The sequence below is a fragment of the Silene latifolia genome, chromosome 8 (genome assembly GCF_048544455.1).
Source record: "Silene latifolia isolate original U9 population chromosome 8, ASM4854445v1, whole genome shotgun sequence".
NCBI lineage: Eukaryota > Viridiplantae > Streptophyta > Magnoliopsida > Caryophyllales > Caryophyllaceae > Silene > Silene latifolia.
The window spans coordinates 43,459,167-43,469,975 of NC_133533.1; the positions used below are offsets into that span (position 1 = coordinate 43,459,167).

The window sequence follows — 10,809 nt, forward strand, 5'->3', positions numbered from 1 at the left end:
AAATAAGACTTATTGTAACCGTAAATCTCCCTAAAGACGGCACTATCCGTCTTAAAATTAAGATGAGTTAAATATATACCACTTTTGTATATAAAAATGTATAGAAAAAAGAAATATATTTGTTTAATATAAACAAGCCTTATCATACTAAACTCATTTTAAGCTAAAAGAGATAGTACTATCTTTTGCGAGAATTTGTGGGTAAGAAAAAGTAAACAAAAACTTTCGAAGCTCCAAATCATAGAACCAATGAAATCCTTCCATTTACGTGTCACACTTTCGATAAATATAAACGCGTATAATAAAATCAAACTTCCTCGTCACCGTAAATTGTCGCATCTTCCCCCACCTTCTCCCTCTCTTCCTCCTCTGCCATCACCATATCTTCCTCTAATCCTCTTTCTTCTTTTCTTCCCCCTTTATTTTATTGCAAACCCTAAAAATCAAACAAAAAATCGAAAATCCCCCTAATTTAACTTACATTTTCTCCCCCTTCATTTAAATCGTACGAATTACACCACTAATTTCTTAAATCAAGGTTTTAATTTGGGGGTTTTGACCCCTTTTTCTCTCATTTGAGGAAAGTTTCTGGAAATCAATTGAACTGATTTCTTCAGTTTAGGGTTTCCAAGATCTAATTCGTCGTCTAAATTCGATTTGAGGTATGCTATTACTTTGATTTCAGAAACGTTTCCATACCCTTTTACCCTCTTGGGGTTTCAGGGATACGATTTTCTTCTCACTGTTTATGTAACTGTAGATAAAAGTATAGAGAAACTGTTCATGTTGAATTTGTAATATTTATTTGTAGTTTTTTTTAGTTTTAATTAGGTTAAGTAGTTGTGAATAAGGAATAGATTGATTAAAGTTCGAAACTTTGAGAGGAAAAGATGTCGTCGGCTGCGTTAGTTGTTACTAGGACGGAGGAATCCGTAGGTTCACCGAGGTTTTACCGTAGTGCGCTTGATTTGGATTTGAATGAATCCATATATATAGAAGTGAATGCAATGGGGAATACGTTCAGGGCTCCGTTGCAGGTTTTCAAGTATGAGTCGGTTGAGTCCGTTAAGCTTAAGATTCAGATTAGTACTGGGTTTGTGGTGAAGAATCAGAAATTAGTGTATGGTGGGAGGGAATTGTCTCGTTGTGATTCGCTTGTTCGGGATTATGATGTTTCGAATGGGGATGTGTTTCACATTGTGGTTAAGCTGACGGATTTACAGGCGATTAAAGTTAGGACGGTATGTGGCAAGGAGCTGAGTTTCTGCGTGGGGCGGTTTCAGGATGTTGGGTCTGTGAAGAAAAAGATAGCGAAGGAGGTGAAGGAGTTGGATGGTGAGGACGGTCATGAGCTTATTTATAAGGGGGAGCAGCTTGATGATCAGAAGAAAATTAATGATATCGTTAAGCATGGTGACCATGGCGTGATTCTTTTGATTATCAGGAAGTCGGCCAAGGTTAGGTTTATGCCTGTGGGGAAGGACTTTGAGTTGTCAGTTGATGCGTCCGATGTTGTTAGTAAGAAGTATGAATATGGATGTGATTTGGTGCCAGCGAAAGACTTTTTGGTGCCAGTTTTTGGTAACCCAAAGAGTGATGTGCCGACAGCCATATTGGATGTAATAGCGATGACTAAAGATGGATTAGCTAATGGACATTTCCCTATCATGTCGACTGAGGGGTCAGGTGGAGCGTACCTTATGTTGGATTCGACGGGATCAGAGTATGTTTCTGTGTTTAAGCCTATCGATGAGGAGCCTAAAGCAATGAACAACCCTCGTGGGCTACCCTTAACCGCAGGTGGTGAAGGGTTGAAGAGGGGTACAAGAGTTGGTGAAGGAGCATTTAGGGAAGTTGCAGCGTACCTGTTGGACCATCCAATCAACGGTAGGCGTGGGAAATCTGGAGAGGCAATCGGCTTTTCTGGGGTTCCTCCCACTGGCATGGTCAAGTGTTTACATGAGGGATTCAACCACCCCAATGGGATAAATGAGAAGTATGGATCCCTGCAGAAGTTCATGAAAAACAATGGTAGCTGTGAGGATATTGGTCCTGGGGCTTTCCCAGTGGAAGAGGTGCACAAAATATCTGTGCTGGACATGAGGTTGGCGAATGCAGATAGGCATTCTGGAAATATATTGTTCAGTAAGAATAGTGAAACCGGGCGAACCACCCTGATACCTATTGATCATGGGTATTGCTTGCCAGAGAGTGTAAGTGTCATTGTTCTCTACTTTTTGTATTGCACCTCTTCCCGCCTTCCCGGTGCTTTTAACTTGTTATGCTGTAATGCATTGTGAGATTATGTGCTGACTGTTATGGATTCTGCTGGGAACAATGGAATATAAGTGGGACGGTTTATCACCGAGAATATTAAATAGGAGCAAATCAATGTGTTCGTCTGTTTGTGTTTGCTTGGATAGTAGGTACATAGTTCACCTTGACATGAGCATTGCCTGCCCTACAACACTGACACAAGGCGTACTACATCTTATAATAATGATGCCTGTCTTATAAATAATGATGCTCTATTACTCGGTTACGAAGCATGCATTTTTGTTTTTGTCTGGAAAGTCGTGAATGTTTTCCAGCTGCTTCATCTCTTGCTACTGATATTGTCCTGTTTAGTTAACTTGGTGCTTATGATTTGCTACTGTATAATTCAACTAATCAAGCCAAGTTATCTGTCCTCCATGTAGTTTGAAGATTGCACATTTGACTGGCTGTACTGGCCGCAAGCTAAGCAACCATACTCTCGAGAGGCTGTTGAGTACATCAAATCGCTGGATGCCAAGGAAGACATAGCTCTTCTGAAGTTTTATGGGTGGGACATGTCGGTTGACAGTGCACGTACTCTACGCATCTCGACCATGCTGCTTAAGAAAGGGGTGGAGAGAGGTTGGACCCCATATGCAATTGGAAGCATCATGTGCCGTGAGACAGTGAGGAAGAAATCCGTGATTGAGGAGATAGTTCAAGAGGCGCTCGAGGCCGTTCTCCCTGCCATATCTGAAGTGACATTCATGGAAACCGTGTCTCAGATCATGGATCGTCGTCTCAATGAGATCTCTAAATAGCAGAAATGATGGAGACTCTGCTGTTGGTACATTCAGTACATATGTTTGCACATTATGTAAGTTTAATAATAGGATGACACCTTTAGAACAAAGTACATTCTTTATTTCCCGTTAAGTCAGTCTTCACTTTCAGTAAGTTTGCGAGCCTCTCAGCTGGTTGAGTAGGGTTTTCTATCCTAGGGTAATCTCTATCCTATGTATGTGTTTTCTCAGTATTGTACCAATTTTAATGTATTTGGAAGCATAGTCAGTTATGGAATGGCTAAGGTTGTTTTTTGACTTATCGACTGAATGCTGTCAACACCAGTACACCGCCAGTCCGCCACTCCACCCAAGAAATTTTACCTTTCCTTTTGCCTGGTTATCACCAGCATCAATTCTTGCTTCTGCAGGTGACGCTTAGCCAATAAACCTGAAGCATGTTGGTGGAATCTTCGACACTGCGGTATATAGACCAAGGATGGAGAGTAAGGATTTGTGTCGTACATATTGGATTCAAACCAGAGCTAAACCAAGCTAAGGCTGACCGGCCTAAAAACTTGGAAGGATAACTGACCCCAGGGGATGGCAGGATTAGAGTTGCGAGTCAAGCTTATTCAATCTATTTTATCGTCGTCTTCAATAATAACCTGTAGACATGTAGTCTCCACACGGTGTATTAAAACTAACGTGAAATATACTATTTTGTCCCATTGAATACCCGTGAAAATTCACCGAAGTGTTTTTAAATTTTTTAAATAGTTTTCTTTAATAAAATTTTGAAATGAGTCAAACGATATATCTACCTATTGTTCCAACCTTATTTGGCAAGTAGTACATATTTTTTTTTTCGGTCTAACAAAACGCGCACTTAATAGCGTTACAATAGAAGGAAGGAGGGGATTCAAACCTGAAACCTATTATCCACAATAACTCGGTCTTAACCACTTATTTTACAACTAGTGTAGATCCCTGTGCTACAGCACGATATTTTTTAGTTTTGTTTTATAAAGAGTCATTCTCATTAAATTAATTGTTTAAATTAACTGTAACTTTAATATTATAATGTACTAATATAATCTTAGTAAGAGGTAGAAAATGAAGGTTTATTACTATAAAAAAAAACACTTTAAGTTAAGTTATTTTTGTCTTAAACTATTTTTACCTTACTATAAAAATTAACTCTAATGCTATATCATTGCATGAAACTAATTTACGACATTAAATTACAATTAAGTGATGTAAAAATGTATAATCTAATTAAAACGCGTATAAAACTTATAACAAAAACAGGTAAAAACAGTATACCACGCACTTAAAAAGACGATTTACGAATAATTAGACTAATATTTTTTTTAATTAAAAAAAATACAAAAAAATTGTTACGTTCTTTAAAATATATACCATATTTAGAGTGTAACTGATGATTGATAATATAAGAAACAGATTTACGTAATTTTAGGGTGTAAGTGATGACAATAATTATGTTAAAGACTGCATAAGAAGCAGATTTGCGTAATTTTAGAGTGTTACTGATGAAGAATAATATCTATGAAAATGGAAATGATTGAAATAATAAATTATGGATTTTAATGAAAAAAATCATAAATATAAATTTTAATTGAAAGATGAGTTTAATTATAAGAATATATTAATTGAAAAGATAATAATGTAATGATTTTTTTTTACTTGTTACCTTATTTAGCTAGATGCCTTTTTATTCTCTTAGTAGTAAAGGCGGATTGAAATGAGAATTAAGAAGCTCGAGTTTTTTGCTTCTATTTTCTCAAATATCTAGACATTTTATACCTTTCTTATAAAAATGACTCATAAATCATGGGAGGAAAAATTTCCCTAAAAAATGAATCTAATCTGAACCACTTAGGTTATTGCAAAATACCTCAATTGAAAACACTTACGCAATTGATCTACCATTTTAATATAACTAGTTGTTGCGCCGCGCCCTCCCGGGTGCGGAGCCCCAATTTGTTCTTCTGTTTTCGGACACCCGAGAGGAGTTTCGTGTATGTGTTGTGGCTATGCTTAATTTACTTTTCCGCCGACAGGCCTTCTTGTGGGTGCACATCATCCAAAGAAGGACCCCAGTAACTCGTTAGTCTAGCATATTATACAAGATTACGATGTGCCAAAGTGGAAGATATATATATAAAGAGAACAACATAGTCTTGCAGAAAAGATAGTTACTTATACACAATATCTAGGGTGCATCTAATAGTCGTTGGTTACTTATTAACCGCTACTGCCAGGAGCCAATTGTTCATATTCCTTTGCGGTTTTTTAAAAAGCCAACCTAACATTAGATTATGCGTCCTTACACTGGTAGGTATTCAGCGCCTTCAAAACCGGTTCAAAACTTGCTAAGGTAGCTTAATAGAATCTTGGTGTTTAGTTTAGAGAGATCTGCTTGAGCACCCACTCCAGCTGTTGTGCCCTGGAAAGAGCTGTGCTAGACACTACCTGTACATACAACCTTGCGTTCTGTAATTTGGTCTCATTATCTTTGAGGTAGCTTTCTCTTTCCTGCAGGACAACATGTAGATATATTGTACATTGTTGAATTTAGTTTGTGCAGCATATCTACATTTTGCATAGTGCATACACAGCACACTATACCTTCCATAGGTGTCCCAGGTCTACAAGTGTTATATTTATTGTATAAAATGTCCACCGTGATTACCTGCGCAGGCATCGCGTACAAGACGGTCGCTTCCACTTCCAGGAGTCTCTCTGCATTGTGAGTGCATGCTGTGAGAGTGTACTCTCCCGACGCATCTACCGCTTCAAATGTTATTGTCATTCTGTATACACAAACCATTCTCCAGGTAAGGATCTAAGTTTCGGGTGCTTGGGATTTGTATTGTTAGGTTATTACCTTGGAGTGGATTTTACGTTTTCTGTTAAACATGTGGTACAAATATATGCAAATATATGCAACCCCTTCTTCTTGAACGCTGCTAGCGCCGCATAGGCTACAGCCAAGGTACAAGTGCACATCATATCTGCTTAAGTCATTCAGCTTCACATGTAGCCAGTGGCTCTCCCCTTGTAAAGTGTTGGTAGTCTGTCATTTGAAGCAAGCATTAAACGAGACTTTGTAATGCCCGTTGCTGATAGAGTAAACTAATTAAAAAATGCAGCCTTTTGCAGTGCTAGTGATATTCATCGTGCATGTGATTTTTTGGTGTTAGGTTCATAAACCAGAATGACTATGGATAGGCTTTTATAAATTGGTCTATGTGATAAGCAGGTTGCCTGAACAGGGAACTTACGTTCTTTTCGAGGAGGCTTTCGATAGTGGTTATTCTGCGTGTGGGGACTGGCAGACGCAATTCGAAAACCTTATGATTTTTTTCAGCAAGCATGTCCTTGTTTTCCCTGGCCCTGTATTAATTTAAATAGCATGTTGTGTTAAATTAGCAAAGTTAGCACTTAGTAATGTATATGAGCGCTTACCAAGCCTTTAGTTTGTCGGCCTGTTCGCCTTGCGGATTTAGGATTACGAATGATGCATGCGTTGTTGTAAGCGAGAAACCTACATGTTTAAAGAGTACGTTTTGATGACAGCAAATTTATTTGTTTTTCGCTGATCTATAATTTGTTGCCCACAATAAGGGATAAACCTTTTTGGTAAGATGGCATAAGAGCTGTAAAGCCAACCACTGGAAAGCTTGTTGCAATGGAGTGCAATGCTGCACATTCTTTAATCGCCAGGTCTGACCAGGCTGTTATCACCATCACCTGATGATGACTATTCTCGGAAAGAGCAAAGTGTAAAGTCAGGTTTTGGTATGGATGCTCTACTACAAATTTGACAGGTTAAGCAGGCAGTTTTAGATATAGGTTACCTGTGATCAACAATTACCACCTCACAAACATCTGAGGTTAGGCCGTTGTAGCTAGTAACCTGGCAGCATCGGTCCACATATATGACCACTCCTAAGACATCTGAAAATATAAACAAAGTTAGACGGCAGACAGTTTTCCTTTGATTATTTTATTTTGATTTTGTAATTTTTATTTTGTGTGTTGGTGGTGGTGTTTTTGTGTTAGAACATTTGTAACTGAAGCACACAACTGATTGAACTGGAGCTTACCATAACGATCATCGAGTGATATTTTTCTAGGGATAGATCCAATTAAGATGTAATTAGGCATTTCAGGAGCTTCCATATCAGAAACAGGTTGGATGATGGTATTGATATTGAAAAACAATTCGTAAACTGGATGATCTGAACGCCCTGAGGGATCATCATAGACTGGTTTGAGGCTAGCATTATAAATATCATATTCCATGTTTTCCTGGATAACATCCTCAAATATTTCTAGGGATTCATTGAAGAGGTAGGTCTTCATTTTAGTACCCTGCAGTAGGAGACTAATGCTTAGGTACTGTGGTACACTAATCCGGATTTCAGTTTTCGTAATGGTGCAAGGACTATTAATTTGTATCATTATAGCGTTTTTGAGTAACGGGAAGTGTGTTCTCAAACTTGTCAGGATTAGTTATAAGGCCCTTTTTAAAAAGACGCCAGGATGTACACTTGAGACCACGGAAAAGGTACCTATCGTACAGTTGTCCGTATTAGGGCAAGTCGTTCTTTTATTAACAACTCTAAATGATGATAGACGTAGTATAGTGTACACGTGCAATGATAGAAGCGTCTATATGTCTCGGGACAAGTTAAAGAACATCTGATTATATTTGACTCGATAATTTGGACTTGCAATCGGGCCAGATTCTGGTTAGATATTTTTTTGTGGGTAGTTAAACCCAGAAACATTTGGTGGTATACACCAGATTTAATGGTCCAACACTTATATACTAAGTCGCAAATGTTTAGGCTTCTAAATATCGTATGCATTCAACAAAAGATTAACAAAGCAATATATTACATTTATTTTGTGCTTTCTTGCAAACAACAACATTTGTGTGCATGCCTAAAGTAAGCAGGCAGTCTATGCATTATGTTGTGATAGGTCAGGAAGTAAAGAAAATCGATAACCATTAAGCATAACTGAATTTTCAAAAAGGTACCTCTTCATCTTCGAATGTTATTTCCTGAAGCTCTAAAGGTTGCCCAATTGATGCCGAATGCACATTTGTTATTTCGATGACTCTCGCTTTAATAGTGTAGGGACCAGTTGAGCCTGAGAATTCTCTAATGTACTTCCTTAAAGGTCTCATAACGAGCTGCAGCAGAACACCAACGTAAGTAATAAGAAGTCAATAAACCAATTTACAAAACACCATCACAAACATAGTCACAACAAAGTATATCTCGAAACTGTCCATATATGATATATCTAAACTATTTAATGTCACTCTCATAGATCAATGAACTGAGAATAATTATAATCAACATTTTTTAGTCAATTTTGGCTGAGATTGGGGAGAATGAGGACAAGTCAGTCAGAATATTGAATCTCAGACACAAAACGTTAAACCACAACCTTCACATCAAACAACAAAAATTCTTCAGCTAATAATACACATAAGACGACATTATCCTCCGACATTTCGATTCGCACAACTTTAAATCACATATAACACCAAACAAAACACAAAAACATTGCATGGGTTATGCTGTACTTTAAGCCCCGGGTGGCGCAGGGCCCCGCGCCCAATAGTCTTATAGACTATGCAGGTGTGCGGAAATTCGTGCTGCGTCCAACATCTGTCGTAAAGCATAACACCTGCAATGTGCACCATTACTCCCGTTTTTTATAAATAAAATGATTAACCAAACAAAAGCTCGGCTGAATCCTTTGTGAAAGACCTAGTAAAAGAATATGTGAGAAACTAATGAGCGGTACTCTAATAAATATTTATAGAGTTATGTACCAAGCATGGTTGTTCAGCGTGATGGATGGAGGAAGGATGGGAATTTGTGAGTGGTAGTTTGTCGAAGTAAGTGAATAGGCGGTTCATGTTCTCCTTCATGAAAACTGTTGTTCAACAATGTCCTTGTCATCGATGTAAATCCAAAGATCATCTGATTTTACGTGTTTGAGAGCATCTCGACAGAAGGGACATGATTGGGACCGAGCATACCTGAAATAAAAGTACAAGAGTTCAGCTCTCAGTGTTATAAGTCAAAAACCTTAATAATGCAATAGTACTGCTGCAAGCCTGCAATTAATTGCAGGAAAGAAAACATTCTATCGGTCTGAATTCTGCAGGCATGTCGTAGTCTCATTCAGTCATTTGCGCTAATTTCTGACTTCAAAAGGATATAAATGCAGGCAACAGATCTGTCATGAGACTCACAAAAACTTCTGAAGCGGTGTCAACGGTCTGACAGACGAACCTTCTAACCCTATATAACTGATTGACAGTCTATGCAGAAAATTTGTGAAAATTGCAGCTTTTCGTATAAAAACAAACAGAGGGCTCGCCAGTCTTGGTAACACTTGAAACACAGCGAGTGGCAGCAATTTGATAGTACAACCTTTGCGTTCATCTCCATGCATATACCACACTCCTCTTCTAGCTCTTTCTCCAGTTTCGTGAATTCACGCCTTTCATGAAGACCATATCTTCTATACTTTGAAGAGCATAATTCCTTTTGTTTCCTTGCTTCAAATTCTGTTATTCCTGTTTGTAGTTGCAGCAGTGAAGGGAAAATCACACCTAGTAAAAAGGACGAGGCATCAGTAAAATTATCGGTGGGTAACGGTAAACATCTTAAATCAAAACTCACCGTAAAATTCTTTAATGCTTGCTTGCTTTTCATGGACAAACATTGTGGTTTTCCCATCTGAATAAGTCTGCACCCACCAAAACGATAATCGATACAGTAAGCATATGGAAAGGATGCTACTGACGTAGAGGAAAAGAATCAAAGAGACAGAACCCGGCAAGAGATGAATACCATGTAAATAAGAATTCTGAGTAATCCAAGAGCACCAGCAAGGTTACAATCAGCCCACTGAACAAGAAAAAGACAGAAGTGAGCGACTGGACTGAAAGATAGTCTCATTTGAAAGCAAGCTTTGTCAGGATGCCTTTTATAACCTGATGCACTGCAACATAATAACAGGGCGCTACAGATTAGTAGTGTGATATATGCATCGTATAAGGCATCTTACACTCGCTGCACGCACCAATTCAGTGATACATATGAAACCAGACAGCATAAAATTCAAGGTCAAATTACAAAATTGAAAAGAAATCCAAGACGGGAATTCAGCTTCAGAAAATACAGATTGTTTCAGCTCACAAAACTAAATGAATCAATACTCTTCGAAAACAATGCAAGAGGAAATAAATTGTTTCAGCTCATAATCTGAATCAGAGCCAATTATCATGCAAAGCCAGTAACAAACAAGTTATCAAACCCGACTAATTCCGAGAAACCCAACAAGCAGCAAACTGAATGAATGCTGCTTGTTGAAATTTTCTTCTCTTTTAGTCATCGCCTATTTACAGCTTCACAAATTAACAGTTTCGGCCATAATTGGTACTTAACTAAAACTTCAGAACAAATTAACAGCTAAACAGCGCAATCTCAGAACGAATAAACATCAAAATTTCTACAATTACTATGTATATAATCATCTAAACATCATCAATAAACACAGATATTCCGAATCACGCCCAATTACCAAGCAAGGTAGTCACAAAGTACCAGTTTCTGCCACAATTAATACTTCACCCAATACTATCCTTATCTCTTTTGAATGTCGTGGAGGCGCGCGATGGAGATGGACGGTGGCGGTGGCGCGTGGGGGG

The 10,809-nt window shown here is 38.2% G+C and overlaps 3 protein-coding genes across 3 annotated transcripts; 1 reads left to right on the top strand and 2 right to left on the bottom strand.

Annotated features, from left to right (window-relative positions):
* Positions 1-314: 314 nt before the first annotated feature.
* On the top strand, positions 315-3,359 carry LOC141596778 (phosphatidylinositol 4-kinase gamma 4-like). The gene is made up of 2 exons (XM_074417028.1): positions 315-2,213; positions 2,700-3,359. Exons 1-2 carry the CDS (start codon positions 891-893, stop codon positions 3,075-3,077), a joined length of 1,701 nt encoding a protein of 566 aa, XP_074273129.1. The 5' UTR covers positions 315-890; the 3' UTR covers positions 3,078-3,359.
* Positions 3,360-5,462: 2,103 nt separating this feature from the next.
* On the bottom strand, positions 5,463-8,594 carry LOC141595101 (replication protein A 70 kDa DNA-binding subunit B-like). The gene is made up of 10 exons (XM_074415073.1): positions 8,529-8,594; positions 8,113-8,268; positions 7,172-7,439; positions 6,923-7,022; positions 6,698-6,825; positions 6,531-6,609; positions 6,347-6,458; positions 5,990-6,138; positions 5,755-5,875; positions 5,463-5,597 (listed from the first exon to the last, which is right to left on the bottom strand). Exons 1-10 carry the CDS (start codon positions 8,592-8,594, stop codon positions 5,463-5,465), a joined length of 1,314 nt encoding a protein of 437 aa, XP_074271174.1.
* Positions 8,595-9,014: 420 nt separating this feature from the next.
* LOC141594309 (E3 ubiquitin-protein ligase AIRP2-like) lies at positions 9,015-10,522 on the bottom strand. The gene is made up of 4 exons (XM_074414414.1): positions 9,950-10,522; positions 9,779-9,845; positions 9,474-9,708; positions 9,015-9,129 (listed from the first exon to the last, which is right to left on the bottom strand). The coding sequence occupies exons 1-4, from the start codon at positions 10,055-10,057 to the stop codon at positions 9,015-9,017; spliced, it is 525 nt and encodes a 174-aa protein (XP_074270515.1). The 5' UTR covers positions 10,058-10,522.
* Positions 10,523-10,809: the final 287 nt, after the last annotated feature.

Bases quoted from the DNA above. Each gene is read 5' to 3' on its own strand.
- LOC141596778 (XM_074417028.1), top strand. From the start codon at position 891: ATGTCGTCGGCTGCGTTAGTTGTTACTAGGACGGAGGAATCCGTAGGT. The intron at 2,214-2,699 runs GTAAGTGTCATT...TCCTCCATGTAG, and splicing joins GGTATTGCTTGCCAGAGAGT to TTTGAAGATTGCACATTTGA.
- LOC141595101 (XM_074415073.1), bottom strand. From the start codon at position 8,594: ATGTCGGAGGATAATGTCGTCTTATGTGTATTATTAGCTGAAGAATTT. The intron at 8,269-8,528 runs GTTGTGGTTTAA...GTTCTGCTGCAG, and splicing joins TTTTGTTGTTTGATGTGAAG to CTCGTTATGAGACCTTTAAG. The intron at 6,610-6,697 runs GTTTATCCCTTA...TTAAACATGTAG, and splicing joins TATGCCATCTTACCAAAAAG to GTTTCTCGCTTACAACAACG.
- LOC141594309 (XM_074414414.1), bottom strand. From the start codon at position 10,057: ATGAGACTATCTTTCAGTCCAGTCGCTCACTTCTGTCTTTTTCTTGTT. The intron at 9,846-9,949 runs GTATTCATCTCT...TGGTGGGTGCAG, and splicing joins TCAGAATTCTTATTTACATG to ACTTATTCAGATGGGAAAAC. The intron at 9,709-9,778 runs GTGAGTTTTGAT...CCTTTTTACTAG, and splicing joins AAGCATTAAAGAATTTTACG to GTGTGATTTTCCCTTCACTG.